This window comes from Zonotrichia leucophrys, chromosome 1 (genome assembly GCF_028769735.1).
Source record: "Zonotrichia leucophrys gambelii isolate GWCS_2022_RI chromosome 1, RI_Zleu_2.0, whole genome shotgun sequence".
Classification (NCBI taxonomy): domain Eukaryota; kingdom Metazoa; phylum Chordata; class Aves; order Passeriformes; family Passerellidae; genus Zonotrichia; species Zonotrichia leucophrys.
Window position 1 is genome coordinate 79354553 of NC_088169.1, and position 14208 is coordinate 79368760.

Here is a 14208-nt window from a genome sequence, read left to right on the forward strand (position 1 = left end):
AAACTCTGCTTTAATTTACCTGACAAATATTTTCACAGCACACTTACTGACTCTGTTCATAGTCCATCTTTTGATTCTTTGATTCTGAGATAATACATCAATGGGACAATCTGGGGATACAATAATTTTCACCACTAAATAGAAAACTCTCAGCATAAAGTCTCAGTCTTAAAACCTCATGAGATATTTCAGACCAAGCTGGGGTCTCCAACAAGATGCTGCCCTAAAACATGCTTCTCTGTTTTGTATTCAGCTTGTATTATTTACTTGATCTTACCCCAGGACTCTTGCAAAATACAAACAAAATTTCCAGCAACCATCCATATATTACTTATCTCCTCTCAGCTCTCCTTCTCTAAAGTAATGAGACATTAAAGAAGACATCCTCAGGTCTGTGCACATTTGAGGAAAACATGCGGACAACAGAGAAGAGAAACCAACAATAAGGCAAACAAATATACATTTGGGACTGGAAAGAGAATAAAAATGTTCAGAGCTCTGCCCTAACTTCAGGAAGCCACTCCTATTCAGTAGTAGATGTAAGCATGAGTACCAGCATGATTCTGAACCTATGTTTTCTGGTTTCAGTTTGGGCTAGAGTCAGCAGTTCCAAGGACATTCTCTGTTTGTTTCCACTTAACAATTTAAAATGTCCACCCATGCTTTCCCACAATTGCATGAGTTTGGTTTTTATTCCAGTATCATTTTTCCATTTTGAATCCTGCTTTGCCTTTAGGACAATTATTTTGCTGTATTTCATGAAGTCATGTTGTGCTTGCTTCCAATAAATTAATCATGTTTATACTACACGAAGATATTTGGCAGCATTACAAATGCACCAAAATATATTCACAATCTGATAATCTATACTTTTTATTTGCAATCTTCTTTCTGCCTTCTGCTTAAAAGCAAGATGGCCAATTTCCAGTCCTAAGCATTCATGTGATCAGGATCTCAGAGCCAGAGTAGGCCACAGCTTGGGCATTCCTAATGCTCTGTTTTCCTGTTTTATGAGCTTCTCATAATCCAAAATACCTACAGCGTCTTTTACATCCATGACAAAATCAAGGATGCAAATGCAGAATTTTCTTCCATAATGTGCACAGCCAACCTATGGGGTGATTAACTTCAAAAGATGGTTTGATAAATAGAGAAAAATTCAAGTTCCAAATTTGGGACTATTTTTCATAGTTTTAAAAATAATATTACTAAAATATTAAGAATTCCTGAAATAAAGTCCCACCTTAAATCTGTTGCAAAAATTAAACCTATGCAATTATAAGGACCTAAAATCATTGAAGGAATTCAGAAAAGTATGTACTCCTTAGGAGAAAATTTTTCAACTAAAAGAGTGTCCTAGCTTCCCAGTGCTTCCTGAGCACATTGAGAACCTTTAGCAGTGAGAAATCCCTGCAGCTCTCAAAGCACTCCTGAAAAACAGGTTTAACTTTTTTAACTCAGATAATTTCAGGGTGAGACTCCCAGGAACAGCTGCCACTGTGTGAAAATTAAGCTTAAGTATTTAACTCAAGATCATTAAAAAACCATAAATCTTCAGAATGCAAAGAAGACACAGAAATTCTGGCCTGGGGTATTGTTTTTTAAATGACCACACAGAAGAAAAGACATAATTATGCAAATTGTAAAACTGAATTGGTTAAATAAACCAAGCTGGTTACAGGCAAGTTATTCAAATAATGACTTTTTTTTACTGATTAAAAACAGGCTGTTATACTTGGATCCTGACTTATCCTTAGTTAAACACCACTTAAATCCACATTAAGTCACTCTGTTCTCGTCAACAGATTTTGGATTGAGTCAGGTCTGTGCACCCTACAAAGGGTTATTTACTCTCTTAAAACAAACACCATTTAATATGACTGTTGGATAGAGGGCTGTGTGAGTTTAATCAGGCATAACTCACTCATTCACTCACACACTCACCAAACAAGCTTGAACAAATGGTACCTAATATTTGTCAGAAAAATATTTAACCAGTTTCCCAAACCCAGTGTTCAGAGCCATCTGGAAAATGAGCTAAAAAAATGTTTCCCCCCGCCCCAGGCAGGACTAAGCAAGCAGTCAGTTTAAGCTCTACTTAGAAAAGTTAAATGTGAGAATGATACAGGGAAAAGCAAGGTCTGTAGCTATGCCCCCTTCCTGGCTGGGCAGGAATTTCCAGAAATGCTTTCTCAGTACTGTGCACTAAGCTGTACAGAAGATGAGTAAAGAGAGGGGTAAGCCACACTTGTGCGGCAATCAGTGTCAACACAAGCTTAGGGAAAACAGCTTTTGGCTCTTGGTCTTTTGTTGTTCAGTTGAAAACAACCATGAACAACCGTGGAAAAAAAGCTGTTGCTAAAAAGGAAGATAAAGCACTACACATGCTGAATACCAAAATAAACACAGTCTCATTCTGAAATTTAAGGGGGGCAAAAAGAATCCAACCACATTCAAATTCTCTGTAGGTCAAGAGAAAGTTTGTTTTTTTTATTTTGTTTGAAATGACATTTTTCCAACACCCAACTTCAATAAATGCACCTTTTCATATAGAAAATAGCACAGCATTTCCTATGAAAATATTTTTCTCCTGGCAGAATCAGGTTTCATGTCTAACCTCACATAGTCTGACTGCACTGAAAACAATCAGCCACTTTTATTTATTAAACCAACATGAAAAGACATTTATTCTCTTTAAAAAGCAGTTTTCTTCAGCTTTCATAACACAGACAACAGAATAAAAAATAGGGTCATTTTGCACTACTTCCTTTAATTTTATTGAGTGTCAATATATATCATTAATATAAAGTTACTTCATTCTATGAAGATCAAGACACCTTACAGTATAAAATTCCCTGAGATACAATATGTAATTTGAGGGATCACACAATTCTCTATTCCATTTACATCATGACCAAAAAGTAATGGTAATTCTTCTTTTTATAAAACCCAGAAGATAATGATCGATCTTCCTTTCTCTCCCTCCACCCCAATATTTTAAGGCATGGGATAAAAAATTTTCCAAAATGTATTCAAGGAAATTTTTCTACTAAAAATAGAAAATAGCTTTCCCCAATTTTTATAACTGGATTGTATACATCATCTGCAATGCCTTGGTACCCAATGTACAAACCAGTTTGTTCAGGCAAACTTTATATTTCTCATTGAACTAGAGCTCTACAAAGTGCATTACAAAAGCCAGTCCTTTGCCTGTAACAGTAAACTCTTAGCTCATGGTGTGGATGACCAAAAACCAGAGACCTATAGAAATTCTGCAATACTGACTTCAGCAGCAATAGGCCTGGACTGAGTTCCCTCCCAAATGGGAAGCCACAAATTTGCAACATCCATGCAAGAATGATGAAATTAGAAAAGGCTTCTCTTCTCCCAATGATGCAAGTGCTCTGCAATAATTACTACAAATCTGCAGTTTTCACCATATAGTTCTTGAAAAGCCTCAATGTACAATTTACAAATACTGTGCAATTTTGACCACTTTACCCAAAGTATGCTTTAATTTCTTTGTAGCTCTTTTCTGAATTTTATAAAAAGATTTCAACTCTTTTTTTAGAGAGGTTGAGAAGAAAATTAATGTTTGCAATCTCTGGAAATTCCCATGCTCCTGCAGCCTGATCTTCTGCACATGGCATTACTAATGATTACACAGCAGAACTGTGTGCCTGGAAGCTTTCACAAAGCGCTAAAAAAATTAGGAGGACTCAAAAAAATGCACTGATTTCAGCAGATTGATAAAAAGTATTGCAATCTTAAATACTATTTCTTTACTTTTAAGATTGTGTTTTTGTATACAGTTCTGCAAACTCTGGTAAAAACTGAACAGAAAAAAAAATACTTTACATTCAAAGGAAAAGAGGGAGCCCATCATCCTGACATTTGGGTATTACTCTTAATACTATACCTATATTGGAGTTTTAAAAATATCAAACCCAGTATTACGGGAGCAGTAACTACTGATGAGAAACAGATGACCACACCATGAAGACCCCTCTTTTACTTTAAACAATCACTTTATACTTCTTGGAGTGAAAGTGCAGCATTAGGAAACATCCCTACTACATCCCACATTGCATAGATTATTTTCACTCCCTTCCCAGTAAATATTCTACAGCAACTCTGGCACTGACAACAGAAAGGTTCATCAAGTACTTTCAGCCAACCCTCCCTGCATAAAAGCAGAAGGGAATAATTGGAGAAGCCTGCAAGATCTGAACTGGTAAAACTGTGCAAATTATTAATGAACTTCATTATTATTAGGGGTTTTTTTCCCAATAATCCTTGGCTCCATGCTTACCTAATCATGGGGAACATCTAACTACAAATAAATTACAGCAGATTGCCAGTTCATACATCTTAAAAGCATTCATTCAATATCCCAGAGAGCTTAAATCAAATCTAATCCTTTCCTAACCTAAATATGACTCACAAATGCCAGCAAGGTTGCCAGTTCTGATGCCCATCTTTTATTTGCAACTGACTTTCTCCTTTTCCCACCTGTTCTGTGCCCATGATTTTATTCTGAATGAAGTTTCTGAGTAGCTCCATGGATTAAAAAGCAGCAGAATTAAGATCTTATTCAGATCTTATTGTAGGCTGCCATTTTTTGCCACCAAACTTCACAGCTGCGGAAGACAGGGAGGCTGAGCTTGGCAAAGATGTGCAATTGTAACTGAAGTCTCTTTCTGGCTTAGGCTGAGCAAGATTACATGTAACCAAAAAGTAACCACACATCCACTGCTAGGATGGCTCCAGCAAAATGTGGGAGTCTAAAAGGGAATGATGACTGTAAATGTTCCTTGACAGGTACTGAGCAAAGGGAGTTCTACCTTAAGAACCTATTTATTGATTAAAAAGCTGAGCCACAAAAAGACCTCAAAACCAAATGAAGAGAAAATAGTAAATCCTTCCCTTTTCCTATTCTTTCCTCACACAATCAGCATTTTACCAACAATGTAGATCTTATTCTCTACAGTGATTTTCTTTCTGAATGGAAGTGATTTGGGAGTTTTGGGAATTTTGTTTTGTAATTACGATTTTAAAAACAACAAATTCTGACTAGTCTGTCCCCCAGCAGAATTTTTTTAAATGCATGCCAAACATCAAAAGAGTTGCTACACAACAGCACTGTCTGCTGATACTTGAGAAAAAAGATCGCCTTTCTGTATATATATTCAATACAGCAATAAAACCCCTGCAATTCCGAGCCTTTCCCTGCATTTTTCTGTATGGCAATAATTTTGCAGAGAAAAGCATGCAGATACCTGTAAACATTTTCTAATTCCTGAATAAAGGGAGGGTGGAAGTGTTCCAACTTTCTTCCCTACAGTCTTTGTTTTCCTGTACTTAAAGTTCCAATCTACTCCCATACAGGATAAACATGCCTATGGTTTCAGCTGGTAGAAGGAGAAATACTTTACATCATCTGAGCTGTTTGTCCGCTCAGATTCAGTCCCCCCATACACTTTTTCCTAAACAGAACAATTATTTGGTTCAAAGTATTATTAACTGGCTGCTGCAATTTCAAGCATCGCTAAAAGGTGCTACTGTATCATCAGATTCTTACATTCAACACTTGCGGCTCAGAATTTGTCTGTAAATAGCTTTCACACGCATAAAAAAACAGTTTAAAACATTCATTTTTGTCTTAGTGTTACAGAAAACCAGCACTGATCATGTGTCTTCTGTGAGCAAAGTTTCACGGTCCAGGAAGTTGTCATAGCCACAAAAATTGGTTTCAGCTGTACAGCTGAGGAATTTGGCATCAGATATTTATGTTGAGCTGTGCAGAAGTTTAAAAGTTCTGTAACTGTACAACTTCTGGAAATTTAACTTTGCTCTTTAGGAATCATCTGGCATAATGTCTCCTTGTAATTTTCTCATTAATAAAAATCTTCCTTTTGTAGGCTTTTCACAGCTTGTTTTCCTGTATCTGTATGCTTCTCCAACTGATGTCAGTCTCCTGTGGCTAATGCCGACTACCTGGGCTAATGATCCCTGTGAGAATCATCCTTCCTGACACCTTGACACTTGGCCCCGGCTGTCCAGGCAAGCCTCACCCGCCAGGAACATCAGCTTTCAAACCAGCTGGCCAGATTCTGAACAGTCTTGATTTGATTCCCAGCTGTCCTAACAGCCTCGCAGACCTTGCAGAAATGCTCATCCCAGAACGAGGTGACGTGGACTTCGTACTTCTTCCTCCAGGCAAAGTACCGCCTGTAGTTGGGCTTGTTTTTATCGAGGAATTTCAGGTAGGTGGCAAGGAGCCGCGGGCTGGGGAAGTCGTCAACGTGGATGAAAGAATCGGGGGGAATGAAGCGCTCGTAGTTGGCCCTGCGGGGTCCCAGGACGACGGGCACGGCGCTGGCGGAGAAAGCGTTCCTCCAGAGCTTCTCGGTGATGTAGTCGGTGTGCTGGGAGTTCTCGAAGGCCAGGTAGAACTTGTAGGCTGAGACGGTCTCCACCAGGCCGCCCTCGGCCAGCGCCAGCCCCCGCGCCCCGTACACGTCGATGGGCAGGTGCTCCTTCAGCTGGCGGTAGTAGCGCACCCGGGCGTGCTCCTCGTTCCAGTTGCTGATGACCCAGGCCACCAGCCGCGTCTTGCGGGGCAGGACGAAGGGCCGGGGCGCCGGCGGGACATAGAGGTACCCGTAGGGCACGAACACGTCCGAGTCGCGGCGGTAGGACATGGTCCAGTTGAAAACCCCGGCGAGCCCCCGCAACCCGGGCGAGTGCGACGGCGACTCGAAGTTCATCCACACCCAGCGCTGGCGCGGGGGCCGCGGCGGGGACCCTCGGGGCAGCCCCTCGGCGCCGTGCCGCGCCAGGTCGCGGTGGTGGAACAGCACCGCCTGCGCCTCGCCCAACCGGCTGCGGTCGGCGCTGAGGCGGCAGCCGCTGATGTTGTAGCGCCGCCGGCAGTCGGGCAGGCGCCGCGGGCGGCCGAAGGGCTCCCACCACAGCAGCACGGTCACCGCCTCGCCCTCCGCCCGGGCCGGCTCGGGCAGCGCCGAGTAGAGGGCGAGCGCGGCGGCGGCGGCGCCCAGCAGCCCGGCCGCCAGCGCGCACCGCCGCCCGCGCAGCCGCCAGCGCCGCCCGCAGCAGCGCCGCAGGGCCGCCTCCATCCCCGCCGCCCGCTGCCACCGCTCTGCCCCCCGCAGGGCACCGCCGCCGGGCAGCGCATCCTGGGGCTGGAGCTGCTGCCGCCGCCGCCGCTCTGCCCCCACCCCAGGCCCCGCTGGCGGGGAGGTGTCGGTGCCGCCGCCCCTCCCGGCCATGCCCGCCCGCCGCCTCCCGGCCCCGGTGCCGCCCCCCGCCCCTGGTGCCGCCTTGCCCCGCCCGCCGAGGCCCTGCCGCTCCGCCCTCAGAGACAGCGGAGCTCGGGCTCCTGGCGGGGTTTCGCGGCCTCGCCGCTTGCTCCGTACGGCAGCACCGCCACGGCAGCCGGGGAGCTGCGACACCGGGCCCCTCGGTGCTCATGCCCGGCTCGGGGCCGCAGGGGGAATCCGTGTCTCCGCACTCAGGAGGGATCCCCGTGAGAGCCCAGGCCCCAGCACGCACGGGAAAAGTTGAAGGGACGCTCACAAGGGGTCTCAGGGTACCCGCACCCTGGCACCGCTGGCGCTTTGTCTCTGCCTTCATCAGGCGCTTTGTCTCTGCCTTCATCAGCAGGGCAAAGGAGAGAAAATACAACGAAAGGCTCTCTGATCGATCTAAGGACCGGGAGAGATCATTCAGCAGTTAGAGTCACAGGCAAAACAAAACCGATTTGGGGAAATTAACTTAATTTCTCGCCAATCAAATCTGATTAGGGTAATGGGAAATGAAACCAAAATTGAAAGACGCCTTCTCCCCACCCCTCCCTTCTTCCTGGGCTCAACGCTGCTCGCAGTTTCTCTGCCTGCTCCCCAACAGCAGCGCAGGAGGATGGGGAGTGGAGGCTGCGGTCAGTTCATCACATGGTGTCCCTGCTGCTCCTTCCTCCTGAAGAAAAGGACTCCTCACACCCTTCCCCTGCTCCAGTGTGGGTCCTCCCACGGGTGACAGTCCTTTGAACTTCTCCAACGCGAGTCCTTCTCAGGACCTGCAGTTCTTCATGAACTGCTCCAGTGTGCGTTCCTTCCACAGGGTGCAGCCCTTCAGGAACAGGCTGCTCCAGCGTGGCTCCCCAGTGGGGTTACAAGTCCTGCCAGCAAACCTGCCAGCCCAGCCTGGCTGCCTGCTTCAACACACAGAGTTGGCTGAAAGGGATCTCCAGGGAGCGCTAGTCCTCCCTAGTGGATGAGGTGAATCATTGCCGGCACTAGCAATGTCTGATTGTCTTGATAAATAACAGATTTTAGTCACAAAATGGGAATATGGGAAAGCTACAGTAGAAAACTGCAAAAAAATACAGAAATGCTCTTCCTTCTAAGGAAGAGCAGAATCCTGTGAAGCCTTAAGCTGTACATAGATTCAATCCAGAGCCCACCTGATAAAATGAACACTACATAAAATGAACACAATCCCTAGTCTTCATTAATCAAGGATTCAAAATGGTCCAAACTCACAGCTGTTAGTTATTTTGTTTATTCAAACATTTTTCTGATAATATGAGAAATCTGGGAATTGTGAAAGTGACTGGGAGAACTCAATTGTCTTCTGGAATTCTGATTCACTCAATAAATTTGATCATATCAACTGCAATGACAGTTCTTATTTTCCTTCAGGAGCTTTCAGCATTGGAGGACTTTGGAGGAGTTTGGAGGAGTTTTATCTAGTCATGCTTTCATTTCCATAGCTGCTAAGCATTTGCTGCTAAGCATTCCAAATTCAAAGCCTGACTAGTTACATTGATGATGTAAGGCCTAATCCTGCCTAATCCTGCCTGTAATGACATTGATGATGCAAGGCCTAATCCTGCCTATGGTAAGTCAACAAAAATGTTGGCATTAATTCAGCATTTATGAAATGTTTCATGAGAATGTAACATGGAAATCTCTATAAGCCAAATAGTGACAAATTTGAAAGACAAAAAAACCCCAAAAAAATTCCCTTGTGATGATTCATAGCAAGAGTTGCCTAGTTACTTTTGATTTTTTGCAGTCTCACAGTGAAACTTCACTGTGACTTTCATCTGCACTTCAGTGGCATCCATATTAAGATGATTGTTATAGTGAGACAAATCTGTTGAATTATTTAGCATGAAATCAAAACATGCCTTTCTGTATTCCTCAACACAACATCAGCTAAAGCTGTAGATCTCTCTGCATCTTAAAAAAAAGCTGTTGCTGAAATCCACAAAGCTATTGCTGAAATCCACAGTGAGTTGTAGTTGTATATACAACACAGATATTCAGAACTATTATTATGGCAAATAAGAATTTAATCATTTCAAGATGAGAGGATAGTAGCCTAAATCATTTCTATGAGTAATATTGTCACCTTAAGTTAATTTTCCTGTTACACCTGCTGCTGTGGAAGCTACATGTATGTTTACATTTACGTGTTGTAAGTAGTCCACTAGTTAAAAAATCTTTATGGAATTTATATCTAGAGCAAGATGAAATGTATATTTGAGATATGTTTTAGAATTTTTACAAATCACAGGTCCGACTGTTTTGTTGCTGCTGTCTTCAAACCCTCCCAGTATAGGAAACAGCAGAAATACATTTTAATTGGGTATTCATCATAGTCACTGCTGAAAGCAATGATAGTTGTGCCCTTCATATAGAAGTCCAGCAGATTCCTAGAAATCTTGGTGTGGTAAATTTAAGACCCAGATGGGATGTGTTGCTGTAGAGTGAGGTATGTAGGGAGTGACAGTGATGACCCGGCTGACAGTGATGAAGGTCCTCACTGTCAGGACCAAGGCTGGAAGTCAGGTGTCCTCAGATCTGTGTGTAGGTCAGATGTTTCTCTCCCCTTCTTAACGTCTCATTTCTTATCTAGAGAAATAAATACCAGCCTGGCAGTAACCCATGTCAACTTCAGTTTGCCTCATTTCTGCCATCATACACAGCACATCCATGACACAATCACTTCAGCTACTTTGTGCTGGCAGGGTTTTGTCAAGCAGTTTTGTTCACTCTGACTCAGGAAAAACTCCATGGACATCCCTGAGAAATACAACATGATGAAGGCTGAGTAGTGTTGCCAGATGCCTGAAGACCTCCCACAGGGAACACATCTGGTTTTGTGTGCTTTGGAGATAAACCAGTCCAGGAGATAGCTCCATGGACTGAGGACCACCCAGGCTTCTTGGCACTGTATATGCAGCTTGGGAGTGCTTTAACTGCTCCATGGAAAATCACAGCAAGTTCTCATGTTGCTGATAGTCAGGAATTTAAAATAATATAATGTGTGTTAGTAATGAAGCTGTTGCAAAATAACAAATATTTTGCCTATTTGAAGGTTGAATAGATGCCATCACTAACAGCAGTAAATATTTCTGCCTGGAACTTCCCAACTGGCTTCCTCCTCTACTCTGACTCACTCTGTTCTGTCACACTTCAGAAATATTTAAACCTGGAAAAGTGTTTGAAGCTATTTGTCAACTGTTTTACAAAGGCATTTTAAAAGGTACTGTAAGACATGGTTGTGTTTTCAGCCAGAGCTATCAACCCAGACATTCTGACAGAAGGGGAAACCTTGTGAAGTTTTTCATCATAAGAAAATAAGATCAACTTCAAAGCGTAGGAGGAAGGATGCTGTCTGGTACCAAAATGACACTAAGGATGATGTTGCAGTCTCTTCATAAATAGTCCCCATGGTTTCAATGCAAGTTTTGCCAAGAACCTAAATTCTCTATGAAAAGGCGTGAAAAAAGTTTTGTTCTGTATAAATGATACACTTTGTATTTCAGTATGAATTTTAAATGTCTGTTATTTGATTACCTTCTGTTTCATATGTAGGATTATGATCTTTCTGCTTGGAAATTTAAAATTTGGAAATATGATGAGACGATCCAGTTGAAAGCTGATGCCCGAACAGTTTCTGGACAGACAAATTCATGTTTCTGCATATGCAACAAAGGCAGTGTTAACATATTCTGCCTGGCTACATTTTCACTTGTGACTGTGAGCAATGCTGGATTAAAACCATGAGAAGTTAATATTTCCAGGTCAAGGCACTGGCATGAAAAAATGTACTGTGCACACTGTGAATGAAAGATCCTGTCCAGGACACTCTTCAGTTTTCCATTGAAGTGCACAGCTTTGTTGTTCACCAGTGTAGACCAGAGCAGAAATCAGAGCAGAAAAATTTTCCTAGCAGTCCCACATGATCCTCAAACACTTTGACACATGTGTGGGTACCAGCAAGTCAGAATTTGACTCTGTGGATATTTGTAAGCAGTTATCAATAATTTCAATCTTCCTTGGGTTTTTTCAGCACTGGCCTTCACCTTGTGCAACCATAGTGGCAAGAGTGATGTGCAACCAGCACTGATGCTCTCATTTTACCCAGTGAGCATCTCCCAGGACAGAGAGCAAGGATTTGTGACAAAACTTCTCTGTGGACATCTTTGAATATCAGGGGTTAGGGTCATATCTCAGTCCTGGAGACAAAACTACCCTAATTTGAAGCAAATCTAAAACACACATAATCTAGTTATGGGGCTCTCAATACCAACTGCTTCAATAACTTGACCCTCTCCTGTTGTGCTTCATTACTTAATAATGTAGATGCAGCCTTGGAAAAATATAAGTGTTTAATCACTGGTACTGATACAGGCAATAATGTAATGATATAAGCAATTATAACAATTGTCTTTCAAAACAGTAGTGTTGAGTTTGGCAATGAAATAATAAAATAAAAAAAGAGAAAAGGAGAGCCAAACTGTTAGTCAGTAAAAAGTCACTATGATAAAATGTGAGCACTGTTAATTTAAATTACCCAACACCCTATTTAATAAAATATTATAAAATATTATAAATATCACAGTAATATTAATAGCATTATTATTATGCAAGATTATATTTTAACAAATTGCTTTGTTTTATTCAAATAAAAGAGGAGACACATTAAAAGGTCACAAACATGAATATATCAGACTAGGTAAGAATTACCACAGCCTCATAAGTGAGGTAACATATTCAGTAGAAAAGATCTAACAGGGATTTCTCTATTGTAGAAGGTCACACAAAAAGGAAGAGGGAGAAGGTGAGCACCAAATGCTGCATCAAAACTGAGTTAGTGCAGGAATTCAGGATAGAGCCAGGAAGTCTTCTCATTTGGAAAATTTTAAAACAAGATTATGAAACAGAATGGGAAAGCAAGGAGAGGAAAGTAGGGTAAAATGAAACAAAGCAGAAGCAAGATGCAACAAGCCTAACCGAAGTCTCTGTCCAAAAATCCAGTGCTTTTCAAACATTATTATGTGATTCGTGTTCAAATTTGCATCTAGAAAGCAAGAACAGTATTTTCAAAAGGAGCTATCCCTCTAGTGTCTCAGGTACAATATTCAGTGCAACAACCTTTTTCATTTAGAAGTCAAATGGAAACACTGAGAAGAGTTGGCTTGAAACCTGCTGAGCGGCTGTTTTGGTTTTGGTTTTTCTCTTTTTTTCCTTCTCGCTGATACAAAAATAAAATCAAATTTCTGCTGTCAGAGCAGAGATCCAGAAAATCAAAGGGCAAACATCTGATTTAATTCACAGATAATTGTAGAAAAAACCCAAAGGAAATCAAATTCCAGTTTCACAAAGTTGTCACTGAGACTTCCTTTTTAAAAATATTCAGTGTATTATAGATACTTCCAGAGGAACTGAGAGGCCCAGAAACAAATCTCATCTCCACCTCTTATGCAAGGTTTTGGTACCAGGGGCTGACTACAGGAGTGACTTCTGTGAGGAGTTTTAGAAGTTTCCCCTGTGTCCAACAGAGGCAGTACCAGCTGGCTCCAAGAGAGACCCGCTGCTAACCAGGGCTGAGCCAATGAGCAATTGTGGTAATGCCTCTGGGATAACAAAATAAAGAAGGAAAAAGGTACTGCACCAAAGCAACTGCAGCCAGAGAAGAAAGGAGTAAGAATGTGTGAGATGAACAGCCTGTAGACCCCAAGGTCAGTGGAGAAGGAGGGGCAGGAGGAGCTCCAGGAGCAGCCATGGTGAGTCAGCTGTGCCCCTGTAGCACACAGAGGTCCATGGTGAAACTGCCTCTGGAGGACTCCATATCTTTTCTGGTTTTATACAGTATGAAGGATCTAGATTTGTTTTGTAAGTGGCATGACAATACAAAGCAAACTAATATTCATTTGGTGTTACCTCACTCTAATAATGGTTTAAGAGTGAGAGTGGTAAGTTATTTCAGGTTCCATGCTGTCTCTGTGGTTCTTTGATACTATGATAGCTCTTACATGGAGAGAGGCTTGTTTATGTTAAACTTTCATGAAATAAGGCTAGATACTGAATCACAAACTCTTGCCTTCTTGTCATTGTAGAGACAGACAGAAATTACACACCAAGCAATGTATCAAAGGCTTTTTTTATTGCTGCCTGTTCTCCTTTTTTTACAGTTTTACGGACCTCATGTGTGACTCCAATTGGTTAGTAGCTTTCTTTCCAATTAATCTGTTGGTTAGCAAATGCTATTTTTCTTGTCCATCAAATCTTTCTATTCTTAAATTGTTTACATATTTTCTTCACTGATTCTCAGGGGATAGATTTAATGTTCATGCAGGTGCTAGTTGTTTTTCACCCGGGAATAGATTGTTATGTTAACAAACTGTTCACACCAGGATTGTTTTCACATGGGAACTTGCAAAGTGCTAGCTTCACTTAGAAAAAATTACAGATTAGCCTCTGATCTAACAGAGCAGGCCTGATTTTTTGAGGCCTTTCTTTTATAATTTTTCTGCCTTACTGCAACACCTTTCGAAATGCTCAGTTTAATGGATGAATTCAGCCTAAAGCATTATGAGGCACTTCATCAGTTATATTAAAACCATCTGCTGGAACTTAAAATCACTTTGCAAAAGAGCACGTTTTTCAGCAAGAACACCTTGTAATCTTTGGATTGTGATGTTTTCATCCCTGGTGGAAATACAGTTCAGATTTGACTACTTACAACATCAGATTAAAAAGTAGTATAAGGATGTGAATAAAACAACAAAAAGGAAATAGCTCCATATTCAAGTAGAACTTTATTAAAAATCCTATAAACAAACATCTACATTTCCAAAGGTAGCTAGTTATGCTGATGTTTGATTTGACA

The 14208-nt window shown here is 41.8% G+C and overlaps 1 protein-coding gene across 1 annotated transcript; it reads right to left on the reverse strand.

Annotated features, from left to right (window-relative positions):
- Window positions 1-2481: 2481 nt before the first annotated feature.
- Window positions 2482-7292, reverse strand: FUT4 (fucosyltransferase 4). The gene has a single exon (XM_064718807.1). The coding sequence runs from the start codon at window positions 7290-7292 to the stop codon at window positions 6087-6089; it is 1206 nt and encodes a 401-aa protein (XP_064574877.1). The 3' UTR covers window positions 2482-6086.
- Between the last annotated feature and the right edge of the window lie 6916 nt (window positions 7293-14208).